At 35.4% G+C, this 13327-nt stretch overlaps 1 protein-coding gene across 3 annotated transcripts in view; it reads right to left on the reverse strand.

The window, feature by feature from the left end:
* Positions 1-341: 341 nt before the first annotated feature.
* The window catches only part of TMEM196 (transmembrane protein 196), a 50269-nt gene continuing 37283 nt past the window's right edge, over positions 342-13327 (reverse strand). For 2 of the 3 annotated variants that reach the window (XM_047850614.1, XM_047850611.1), the window contains exons 2-4: positions 9019-9075; positions 4699-4953; positions 342-540 (exon numbers count right to left, since the gene is read on the reverse strand). In XM_047850614.1, coding sequence (XP_047706570.1) covers positions 481-540; positions 4699-4953; positions 9019-9075 — 372 coding nt within the window. In that variant the 3' untranslated portion in view covers positions 342-480. Of the gene's footprint in view, positions 541-3455; positions 3530-4698; positions 4954-9018; positions 9076-13327 lie in introns of all 3 variants that reach the window. The other variant, XM_047850613.1, reaches the window with a different exon arrangement.

Consider the following 13327-nt stretch of genomic DNA (forward strand, 5'->3'; position numbering starts at 1 on the left):
GTTCATTCACAAATTGGAAATAATTATGTTTTTACAACAAGGCATTGCTGAGGTTTTGAATTGTGGTATTCTTTGAAGCCATTGTCTTTCAAAACAAAGACATCAGTAGGTTATTGTTACTTCTTGATATTTGTACTTTTGATTATTTTTATGAAATATATCATTACAAATCTAACACTCATGCTAGTCAAATAGTGGTTTTGTAGAATATGAATCTGCTTATTCCTCTTTTTTTTTTTTTTCCTGAAAAGTCTTTAGAACAATCTGGGAATTCTGCTAAAATTACTGCATTACTGAAGGCTTCACCCAATAAAAAAGCTGAAGAAATAAATGAGGCAAAACTGTGGGAGAATAATTACAGTGGGTGCTCAAGAGAGATAACAGCAAATGCAAGAACTGTTTTAATTTTATCTCCTAGTCCTTTGGTATTTCCTTTCCTCATGAAAATCCTAAAAAATGTTCAGTTCTTTAAAACATTGATTATACTCTTCCATTAAATATCAGTTGTGGTCCTCCATTGCTCATGTTGTCTGTCATTTCCTGTTAGAAAAAATAAGATGAATTAGTTAAAGTTTACTTCCAGAGTAAGATACTGATTTGGTTAATGAATTTTCAAAACGAATTTCAAGCCACTGAACAACTTGTTGAGTTTTGGGGAAGGACAAGGATTGATATTGTTGTTGCATTTGAGAAAATGAAATTTCATGGCATCTTGGAGCGCATGAAAATGCTGAAATGATAGTCTGTTAGACCAAAGTCTTCTACACACAAAAACAGTTTAATCTGTCCCCAGTGCCCTGAGTCTCTCCTTTTGTTCCTCAACTTTATTTTGGAAATACCTCACCTAGAAATTAGATGCTTAAGCCTATGCACATTGCATATTGCATAGGCTTCTCTGCTGAGCATATCAACAAAGTGCCAACATATTCTAGGGGTTACCTTATTCTAAAGAAAAATGGGTGGCCTTTTAGGCCCACAAGGCGATCATTGCTTATATGTAATGGTGGGTTACTAATAAATCACAATAACTGGTTTTCATGACACTATCAATGCTACAGTGAAAAAAAAAAACAACCAACCAAACAGTAAAACCTCAACATGTTTTTTAAGGGATCAATTACTAAGATGTTAATAAGGAAAACTACATGGAAGGCAAACGAAATTTAGATATAAAGGATGAACTAACATAAGTTCCATTTGCAATTTTAGAAAATGTTAATTTAAAAAAAATTTAGATGTTTTGAATTCATGTTTATTGAACAGTAAAATCTTCCCTAAACATTAAAGAAATATGAGGAGATATGAAGCCATTCCCATTTATAATATTAGTACACCATATTATAAAGAATATTTAGGCAAAAAATATCTAAAAGAATTTTACACTTGAACAAGCCTATTTGCAAAATATATAGTAAATAAAATTCAAATCAAAATTATTTGCTCATTTATCTCAAGCCCATCAGTTTATATCTAATTGCTATTTGGGTGAATTGAAATTCACCATTTAAATTCACCTTTTAAGTACATTAAAAGTTAATGTACTTGCTTTTGTAAACTTTAGAAATTCTTCCAAATATTTATTTGAAAAGTAAAAAGGTATCCATGCCTTATTCTGAATCTCTTCTCTTTGAAAATTCAATATAGGAGATGAAATAGAATAAAGATTCATGCTTCTTGTATTGGGTGGTTTGGAAAGTTTTTTAGGAGGATCCAGGAAGGACGGGAAGGTAGGAACTGACCTGGTTTTTAGAACTTTGCTTTGAAAATTTTGTTGTCTTTTAAAGATTTGGTAGAGTTCCTTCCAAGAAAATTCTGAGAAAGGAGACAATATGCATTGGAGACTTAACCTCTTCTTACATCAAGATTTGTGTCTCTTTGCAAAGTGCCTGGCTCCTTCCAGGCCCTAGGGAGTTGTCTTATACCTGGGTATCCAATATGCATCCTCAGTAAGGTGCCAGGGAATTACAAGGTAATAAGCCTAGAAACTCAAACTCTTTGGAGGTAAAGACTGAGGGAAAGTGAAGGTCCTTTGGTGCCAGCAACCTGCTTTGGTGGCCTGGCGATTGTTCAGTCTGAGTGGTTGGCTTTGCTAGATGTGTACATGGTACAAGTAAGTGTGGAAATGTGGTGGAATTGTTGCCCTGAGGTTAAGTTTATAGATAAGAAGCCTGATTTGAGGCTTCATTCATGAACTCACTGTGGGTGGCGAGATAAGATAGAAATGATTCTTCAAAAATGATCTGTAACAGAATTTACTCATTCAGCTTTCTCTATTCCTTCTTTTAGTACAAAAACAATTTCCTAATGAACTTATAGAAGTAAGATTCTTAGGTACTTGTTCTCTTAAAGTGAATTTGCATTCAAAAAGTTGCTTCAGGGGCGCCTAAGTCAGTTAAAGGGCCAAATCCTGGTTTTGGTTCAGGTCATGATCTCATGGTTTGTGAGATCAAGTTCTGTGTCAGACTCCATGCTGACAGCACAGAGCCTGCTTGGAATTCTCTCTCTCCCACTCTCTCTGACCCTCCCCTGCTCAGGTATGCACATTCTCTCTCTAAAAATAAATCAAATTTAAAAAAAAATTGGCTTAAAACCCATAAAAATTAATCTAATATATAATATTTTATTTCAGGGTGAAGAAAAAATCCAGTGTTTAAAAATCTTACAAAAGAAAGGAGTTTTTTCTAACTAAATTCATACTAGTATGGACAAAGTAAAATCACTGATAAGAGAATACAGCATAAATTAGGTTTTAAATGTATTAGCATCTTCAGTTTATTTGCAAATAGGCATGTCCAACTTAACACAAAGAATATACTCTAAATTTGGGCAGGATCAAATGGGACTATTTGCAAATGGATAAACTTTCTGCAATGGGGCCAAAGTATCTGTGTAGCTTTCTACATTTCCAATTATATTGCTTAATCAAGGCAAGAATGGTGGGTGACTAAGTTATTTTTAGCAACCAAAAATACAGGAAATAAATTTGAAATGTATCACATCAGATAATTTTATGAAAAGATGGCTTTCATATAGCATTTTTACTATATTAGTGTCAAACTTAGGTTACCTGCTCATGTAGTTTTGGCACAAGGGAGATATAGTTTGTCTTTATCAGAGTCACCTATTATTAAAAACAAAACTCTGGTCTGTGAATGATGGTATTGAGTCAGAATCATGATGTAGCAGAAAATAAAGAAGTCATGAATCATCCAAACAGAAATGTGTTTGGATGCTTATAGGAGGCTGAATATTTTAAATATTCAACCAAGTTTCAAGCTGCAAGACTCTGCCATGTAGGTTCATGTTGCGTCCTCAAAGTAGTTCTCATGAAAGCAATACTTTGAGGAACAACAGACATTACAGCAGACTGATCTGCTGACATCATGGCTTCCTAGAAGAGGCGTTGCTTCCTGCAGTGACATTACAACATGGTAACTCCCTAAAAATCAGCGTACCTTGTAGGTAACTCTGGTGTCGGGGGCACCACCGGGCAGCTGGGCAAGTCGGTTATTTCAATAGCCCTCAATCTCTAATATAAATATAACAATCATATAATAAATATTGCACATATACACAAAACAAACTAAAGCACACTAGTATACAAATAGAGAACAAAAGAGCCACTATCCAAATATATAATGATAATCTATTTTTAACAACCCATTTCTTTAAATTACCAGTCCTGCTATTTGTACTATAAAATTCTTTTCAAGAACATGTGTACATCTGTTTAAAATTGCTTTTTCCACGGAACAATTTAAGAATGAATATCCAATATCTACTCCCCTTATTTGAATGTATCGACTGCATACAAAATGGAAATGCATAAAACTATAGAACAAATATTTTTTTCTTCAAGATAACATTATAAAGGAATATGCAGTAGTAACTCTTGCTACTCTTTCTTCTATCCTGTGATCATGCAGTTTTATTTCCATGATACCAAGTGAAATATGATGTGGCCATTATCTTAGCAAGTTTATTTTACAGATCTTTTATCTTTTCCTTCAGAGGTCGAGTAACAGGAACTGAATTAAGAAATATGTGCAAAATGTAACAGAAACACAGACAGCTCACTATTTGTGCTTTAAGCAATAAGTGTTGTTTCCGGTATAAATGGGTTTCATGAAACAATTATGCAAGAATATTACTTAAAATACAGGCAAAGCTACCCAAATATGCATGAAGTTTAGATGAGAATTTAGTGAAGCTTTATGTGGATTGTAATATGGGCACTGATAGGCAAGGCTTTTTGTGGCCTTATTAAAAGGTCCTTTTATGCTCGAAAATCTAATTTACATAATCAAATGCATCTACTTACAAGCACAAGAGGTGAGCTAGAAAGGGGAATTCATCAGATTTCTGAAACTGGCATTATTGAGTTGCTAGTGTATTTAGTTTATGTGCTTTTCCTCAGTACAATACATACAAATCCATATTTATAAGGCATTCAATATTTTATGAAATGCTATTTTAGGAATGGTGTTTTTATATAGATAGCTATGAGATTGAAAATAGGTGTACCCAAAAGAGCAGAGAAAAAAATAATAAAAATTTTCTACTCCTAGTCCAATAGGGCCAAACTTTTATAAAATCCCAATGCCTCAAATTCTCATCTAAGCTGCAAATTGGTTCACCAAGGTTTGACGACAGTCTTCATCCCACGCTCGCAGCGAGCAGAAAAGGTACAAAACTCACTTTCTCGGCCATTTCATGAGAGTGGTGCAGCGAATGCTCCCTTTCAGAGAACATCCTCCTCTGCTCGTAGCTGGCTAGTCGACACGTGAGCCAGGAAGACAGGGTGCAGCCACCAATCCCAATGCACGCGAGAGACATGGAGGCGAGATGCAGAGGATAGAGGGAAGAGGTCTTCTTCGTCACTGCCCGCAGGAACTGAAAGTTCAGGATGCCTCCAATGAGTCCACAGATGCAGCAGGCAGAAAAAAGGATCATCTGATAGGAAGAAGGAAGAGAGTGTCAAAGATGAGGAAGCAAAGCCAACCTAACACAGCGCCCCATCCTGCCGCACCTCCCGGAAGACTGAGCTACAATAAAGTGCTTTGGGTCTTAGAGGACGAGAGCCATAGTTTCACCAAGTTCCCATGCAACCCAACTCAGGGAAGAGAGTGCAGACCAGTGTTTCAGAATTAATAGCTGACTGTGTAAAGGCCGGGGATACATCTTTTTGAAAACCCTGAAGTAAGCAAAATTTGTCTTCAAGGTAGATTCAGATTTAAATATTTACTATCTATCATGTGCTAGGAACTTGAGCAGATATCATCTCAATTAACCCACCCAGCAAACCTCTGAGAGAAATCGTGATATATACTTAGGAAAATGGTGAACAGGCAAAACTCAAGGTTAGGTAGGGACTGAATCCAGATTTTCTGACTCTAAATCCAGTTTCACTATGTTAATCCCCCTAAAATATCCAAATATCTTCTCATTGAATTGTCATTAGTTCCAACAAACTTCAAATGTTTATACTGCTCTAGCTAAGTGAGCTTAGAGAATATAGTTAACCTGTTTTCTTCATTTATACGAGTTTTATCATGTATCTGTTTCCCCCATAGGATAGGTTAGGGACTCCCTGTGAACTGGTCCTTTATACTACAAATCTTTTTTAAATCTGTGGCACCCACAATGAAGAATACACAATATACATTCCAAAAATACTATCTGGTTGTTTTGGGGAAACACAGGATGTGGCTTTACTTTTGATCTCATTATTGGTTTGATTTGGGTCTCTATAAAGAGAGCTGGTGGGGGTGGATGGTATTCAACCTAAATGTTACATAAATATGTAACTGAATATTGAATATTCCAAAAGCTTCAACGTGGGTTTTTGTTTTTGTTTTTGTTTTTGTTTTTGTTTTTGTATTTGTATTCTCTAAGTTCCCCTACGGGCTTCCTTTATACTTTAGCGTGTGATACTAATATAATTATTTAAACTTATTTCCATTTTTGTTCAGAACACGGTCTCTACTCCAGTTGCCTCTCTTGCCAATCATATAGCTTGTTCATTCCCGCCTCAGTGATATTTCCCATTTCCTGGAAATTAGTTTGCTTTTTTCTTGGATTGCTAGATGGAAGACTCAAATCTAGCCTTACCTTCTTCAGAAAGCCTTCCTGGATTTACTGACTTCCTTTGGCATAATTCCATAGGACAAACAATTATTTAACTTAATTTAGCATTTAATTTTACATTATTAGGAATCGTTTGCTGTCGACAATTAGTTGACTTTAGCGAGCATTTATTGAGTACCTGGCATCTGTTAGGCCCTGAGTGAGGCAGCTGTTGGCATTACAAAAAATAATAGCTCATAGTTGTTGTCCTTGAGTACACAGCAGTCTTGTGTGAGAGAAGATCCAACATTTCAAATGGCATAGCAGATATTAAGAAAGAGGGATGAATTGGTTGCCCTTAGAGTAGGGTGGAGGAGAATTTAGCATAACCAAGGGTTTCAGACAAGGCTTCCTGATAACATGTCATCTAAACTAAGTGCATGCCACTCCCAGAAAAGGGTAAGACCATGAATGTATGAAATAGCATAATGAAATAGGATGGTGGGCAGAAAGAATACCAAGTAGTTCGTTTTGTTTCTCTCACTTAATTCAGCATCCTAATTGTGTCCGTCTCACAGTATTTATTACCAAGCCTAAAAATCCAATGATGGGTGACTGTATCTTTTTATAGTTAATTAAATATAATACTGAATATCAATTGCCAAATAACTGAATCATCCAAAGTGGGAACCTGTAGCTCCTAGTTTCACATAGAATCAATATACTACCTTTTAAAGGATATTCAGATGGCATGCAGTTTCTTGGGAAATACTTTGGTGTTTACATATTCTCAGAAAACATGGAAAGATGTGACATTCTAGCCTTCAAATGATGAACTACTATTAATTAAGAAAGTTAATGACAAATTATTTGGCTATCATAAGAACACAATGTATCTCTCCTAATATTATTCTTATTCATTCTTTAAAGGCTTGCTACTTCATTTAACATATGCAAACAGAACATTCTCACCTAGGTATTAAAATGTTAAAATCTATACCCACATTTAAAAACATATACGAGGTTTGAATTTCACCAGACTACAGAATTTAGACTCTAGAGATACTTGGAGTGGAGAAATTACCATGCACTTTGAAGGGTGAGAATCCTTGATAGCTAAATGTCATCAATGGGAATATCAGAGGGTGAAAGAAGTTAAAGTGAATGGTAGTTTCTAAAAAGTTTAGCACTTATGATTTTTTTCTTTTATAACTCTTAAGAGAATTAGAAAGACAGAAAAAAGACACTAGTGTCTTTAAAAAAATTTCTTCCCTCCCCTTCTCCTATGACTGAATATTTGTGTCCCTCTAAATACAAATGTTGAAGCCTAAACCCCAATACTATGGTACTTGCAGATGGGATTTTTGGAAGACAATTAGGTCAGGAGAATAGAGCCCTCATAAATGGGGTCAGTGCCTTTATAAGAGAGACTTTTAGAGAGCTCTCTTTTTCCTTTTGCCACATGAGATCACAGTCAAAAATTTGCAACCTGGAAGAGAACCTTACCAGAACCCAACTACACAGGGACCCTAATCGAGGTCCAGCCTCCAGCACTGTGCGAAATTAATCTCTGTTGTTGATAAGCCACCCAGTATATCCTTCTTTGTTAATAGCCCAAATGGATGAAGATATCTCCCCTGCCTTCCCATACCCCTCTTCCTTTTCTCCTTCTCTGCCTCTCCCTGTTTTCCCCTCCCTCTCTCATTCTTTCCTTGCTTTTCCTCCCTTCCTTCCTTCCTTCCTTCCTTCCTTCCTTCCTTCCTCTCTTTCCCTCTCTCTCCCTCTCTCTCTCTTTCTTCTAAGTTCTAAGAAATTGTTCTTATATGGTTATAAAGACAGTAGTAAAATAAAAGCATACAAAGAATGAAGGCCAAGTCTAAAAAGTGATGGAAGAATCATAGATGAAAATTAAGAGCCTCCAAAAATTTGTATGTAAAGGTTTCCCTTTATATGATTTTAAAAAAGTATACCTCGTATGTCTAAAGCAATGGGTGCTTCATTTTTTTTTTTTGTCACAGTAGATATTTTCACAAAAAAAGATATGATTGAAAAAGTAGTTAAACAAAAATAGCTGTAATACTCCTATGCCTGTCCTCCTCAGATAACTGGCCTCCCCCTGGAAAACTCTTTTTAGACTCAAAGCCTGCTTTGTAAGGTCCAAGCATAGTATTAATTTTTCCAACTTAGAAAGGTCTATGATCTTTCCTATTGCACATGATAAAATAAACAACACTGTTTCTTTCTTTTGAACTCTCAAAAAACATCATGGAGGGATGTGGGGAATCCACACTTCAGCTATAAAAATTGTACTCCAGCCATTATCAGAGTTAACTGGGTGAATGTCTTACAACCCGGAAAGTCGTGATAGTACCGTAAAACATCTGAAAACACTTACAATTACATTCACAGTAATAAAATAAAATTAAATAAAAAAATCATTGGGAATTAACTGTAACTATAACAACACAGCTGTTTTGCTGCATTGCAAAATTAACTTCACAGTCAAAGCCAGTAATCTGTAGGCCCAGTTCCACATTTAAACAGTTAAATTTCCCATGAACTCAAGCCATGTCTTTTTTAGCTTACTGAAGAATTCATGTGTGTCTGGGAGTCTATAAACTGGAAAAGTGGAGATTGTCAACCACAGCAGTCATTATGGGTTGCATATTCATGCATTTAAAGAGTATATCAAAGCTTTTCTTTCTTTTTCTTTTGTCATAGTCTGTAATAATCTTGATGGGTTTTGTTTTGTTTTTTGTTGTTGGGTTTTTTGTTTTTGTTTTTTTTTTTTGTTTTTTTGCAAATGAAAAAGCCAGTATTTATTTGTCAGTCTTCTTTTCATCCTAAATGAGTAACATTCACTATGTGAAAGTTGGCTTCTCATCATTTCCATTTTTGGGTTCCAACATTTCAAATACGTCAATGCACAATACAAACAAGGCAGAAACTTACGACAAGTCCAGATTTTTTTTTGGCGCACAATATTCCACATATGCCACAAAGAAGAAACTGAAAAGGAAAAGAATAACAATTATTCCACATTCAAAGATAAGAAGACCTCTAGTTTTTAGCTTATAGCTCACTCATGACACTTGTTCCAGGGAAGCTTGAAAATGTTATATTCCCATCAAAAGCTGGAAAGAAAAATGCCTCATTCTAGAATAGTAAGAGATAAAAATGCAAACTTTAATGAAATTTGTTCTTTGTAAGGTTGATATAAGTAATTGTGGGACTTGAGCAAACCAGAATCAGTTTTACACTAGGCAAAATTAGGAAGTAAATAAATTTAGGGTTTTGTTATTCCTGTTTTCTTTCACTGTCTTCTTATCCCTTTCTATTTTCTCAGGGAGAGAAGTGGTATGATACATTCATTCATAATAGATTTCTAAGCAATTAGAAATCAATGAGCTTTACTACAGGTAGTGAATCTCACACAAACAAAAAATAAGGCATCAGACAGGGAGATGTTTTTCTTTAGAGACATTCTTTGTATCTCTCAAACTATGTCAGTAAAATGGTAACTTCCGTCCTCATTCTATCAGAAATACTGTCCTTGTGGGTATGTTAGAAGAACTCAAGGAGAATATTGGTGGCATGTAATTTCTTGTAAATGAGCATATTGGTGACATAATTGCTTTGCAAAAGCAGCTGCATGAAATCGTCTACCAGTGACACACTATTAGATATTTTGGTTATTGGAAAACAGCAAATCGTTTAAATTGTTTAAAAATATTTAGAGCCATTTCAAGGTACATTTATACATAGATCTGGCTAGAAGAAAACCATATAAATAAAATAATACATTCATTAATAAATAATAAGCCTGCTAAGGGCTTTCAGACTAGCAAAGAAAGCTTTGAATGCTGTTAAGGTTTTCCTTCTGATTTTCTTTTACATTTTTCTATCTCAAGCCTGAACTAATAACATAAGTGGTTTTAAATGAGTGTTTCACACAGGGGTAGATTATTAAATATACACATAAAATATTCTACTAATTATCTGAAATCAATCATATGCTTGTGAGAAACACCAACAAAATTTGATAAAGAAATAATGAGTAAGGGAAGTTTCCCTTTTCAGGGAACTTTCTATATAGGGGAACAAAATGATTATAAAGCAGGCAATGATGCAGCAAGACAGATCAGGGAACACAAGGATATGCTATAATTTGCTTCTTATATAGATTATCTTTCAAATTAATGGGAAAAAGATCAAGATCCAATGGGATTGGGATAGTTCATTTAACTGTCCTTAACATCATACACCAAAATGTCTAGGAAATGGTTTGAATATTTAAGTGTATAAAAAAAGTATAGTAACATTTAACAAAATTAAGTATTTATATAATTTTGGAGGAGAGGGAAAGATTCACTAAACATAACAGCAAAGTCACAGAAAAAAAGGGAAAATACTTATAAGTATTAATACATAAAATTATATTTTTGATAGTAAAAAAATAACATATCTCTCAAAGGCATAAAACAGATTGGGATTATATTTAGAAAGCATATGAAAGACAACGGGTTAATATACTATATAAATTGAGCTAATAAAATAATTTTAATACCATAAAATCATGAGAAGATAAAAGCTCAGAACTTCATAAAACTTAAATACTTGTATACTTTTCAGAAATTTTAAAAAGCTACTTTTGAGTAACCATCTGTCACCCCCCTCTGTGTCCTGGGTCTAGATGAACTTGTCCTCATGTGGACTCTAATTGATGACCCCATCTCACGTCTATCAAGGCTGGCTCAAGCCATTCCAGATTTGGACTAGTTCTGTACCTCTCAGTGCTTCCAAGCTTCAGGTCAAAGCCTCAACATGCCCTTTTCCTTGCTTGCCTGACTAACCCATTACTCACCCTGAAAGTCCATTCACCCAGAACTCATTCTTGAAATAGTTTGAAAGCAGTGGAGTTTTGTGTTCCTTGGATCTCTTCTGAAATCTGTAAACATTGCCATTATTTATTCACAGCCAAACCTGAAGGGACCTCAGGAGCTTAGGCAGAGCTCTCCATCCCAGCAACTTGGTTAGAAGATCTGGGTGGCACGAGTGCCTGGGTGGTTCAGTGGGTTAAGTGTCAGACTTCTGCTCCGGTCCTGATCTCACAGTTCCTGAGTTTGAGCCCCACATCAAGGTCTGTGCTGACAGCTCAGAGCCTGGAGCCTGCTTTGGATTCTGTGTCTCCCTTTCTCTCTGCCCCTCCTACATTCACAATTGGTCTATCTCTTTCTATCTCAAAAATAAAACATTAAAAAAAATTTTTTAAAGAAGATCCAGGTGGCAATAAAATCGCTTCCTTCTATCGTCCACTAAGAAAAGGAAGTTCAGGGCTGGGGAGGGGAAAGGTAGAGTTATGAGGTGAGCCAAACAATATTTTCCACTCTCAATCAGGGGTGGAGTGTAAATACTTCTCAATAGTCACATCTATGAAGGTATCCAAAATTCACATTCCCTGGAGGAAACCTGGAATCTGAGGAAAAAAACTAACCCATGTAATGGGCAGTATATAAAAATCATGGAATTTCTGAGGAGGATTTAAAGGATTTTAGCTGAAATTTAGCCATCATAGTTTATAAAGAAGTATAAAGGAAGCACAAAAAAAGCAGTATATGATCTTTTATTTCACTGGCTATCTGAACCCCAAGTCAGAGCACTGGAAAGGATCTTAAAAGATGACTTAATTCAGCCCCTGCAGTTTGCATGTCGGGGAAGTAGAGGTCTAGACAGGCTTAGCAACTTGCTCAATGTCACTCATCAAGGTCACAAATCACACATGTAATATTCTTACTTCTTTAAGTTACTTTCTAAAAATGTAATGGAATGCTTTTCAAAAGGATTTTTCAGTGCTAGTACAGTGTACATTATGTCCAACCAGAAGTGTTCAATGAACATCTGGTCATCTATAATGCTTGTTTCCCCCTGCCATGGTTAATTTTTGGTGTAATAAAAATGATCGCAAGATGAATCAATTGTATTACAGTCCAAAGTTAAGTGTACCTTATTATACAGAGAATTTGTTATTTTTCAAAATACTGTTTGTGCTCAATAGAACTTTATTAAGAATGCAAAGCACTTGCCCGACATGAAACAAGTGAAAAAATAGTTTTATTAAAAAAAGTAAAAATGATGGCTGGAAACATATCTAAATTAGATATGAAATTTTACGTGAGAAAATATAATTTTATTTCTGAGAAGATGGGCTGTTTAAATCCAGGGAGAATCATTTGCTTTGCTCTTACTATGAAGTTACATAAATGAAGTGATCTACTGATAGGAAGTGCCACTATGTAATGAAACCGGTTAGCCCTCCAAAGGGAATTCATTTGATTCCAATTTAGATTACATTTAATAGATAACTAGAGTTGTGACTCATTGTAGGATAAAATGGAGCAATTATGGAAATAGCATCCTATATTTTGAGTGGACTTTCTTAATGGAATGCCCATGGAGGCTTCTGCTTTTGCTTAAGATGTAGAAAGAACAACGATGCCATTTCCACTTAAACAATAAGAGAAAGCAGAAAACTATAGATTGATAACTTTGAAAGCCCATCAGAATGTCGAGGTCCAGGGCAGTGGAATAACTGCAATTAAAGAGGTAGAAGGCCCTCGAAGAAAACTCTGTATACACAAACTGTGCCATTTGTTACAGAGATAGGAGGAGGGGACATGGATTGTCACCTAAGTAGGTGTGGGCAGAGGGAGGTTGGTGGTGCCAAGTTCTGTTCTGTCCTTAGGCCTTCTTTCTTATGAAGCAAATGCTTTAAGCCCCTGGCAAAGGGGTAGCAAAGCCTATCATTTCCAGGGTATATGGAAATGCCAAATGTGGATGGCAACTGTAACTACAGGAATGGTAGAAAAAGATATCTGCACCAAAGATAACTAACAGCCTAAAAGAATATTAAGATAAAAATACAAGATTTTGAAAAAAAGAACATTTGAACTTTGAGCTGTATGTATAGTCAAACTCCATTCCCCCAAGAGATTACAAAAAAGACAGGAGTATTTGGGCAAAAGTACTGTGGTGGACTGAATTATGGCTCTCAAAAGATATGTGTGTCCTACTCCCCAGAATCCACGAATGTTACCTTGTATGGTAAAAAAAAAAAAAAAAAAAAAAAAAAAAAGCCTTTGCAGATGTGATTAAATGAAGAATCTAAAGATGAGGAGATTATTGCAGATTGTCCAGGTGGGCCCTAAATGTAATCCCAAGAGTCATTTAGGAGGAAGACAAGAAGGTCAAAAGAGAAAGAAGG

This window comes from Prionailurus viverrinus, chromosome A2 (genome assembly GCF_022837055.1).
Source record: "Prionailurus viverrinus isolate Anna chromosome A2, UM_Priviv_1.0, whole genome shotgun sequence".
Taxonomy (NCBI): domain Eukaryota; kingdom Metazoa; phylum Chordata; class Mammalia; order Carnivora; family Felidae; genus Prionailurus; species Prionailurus viverrinus.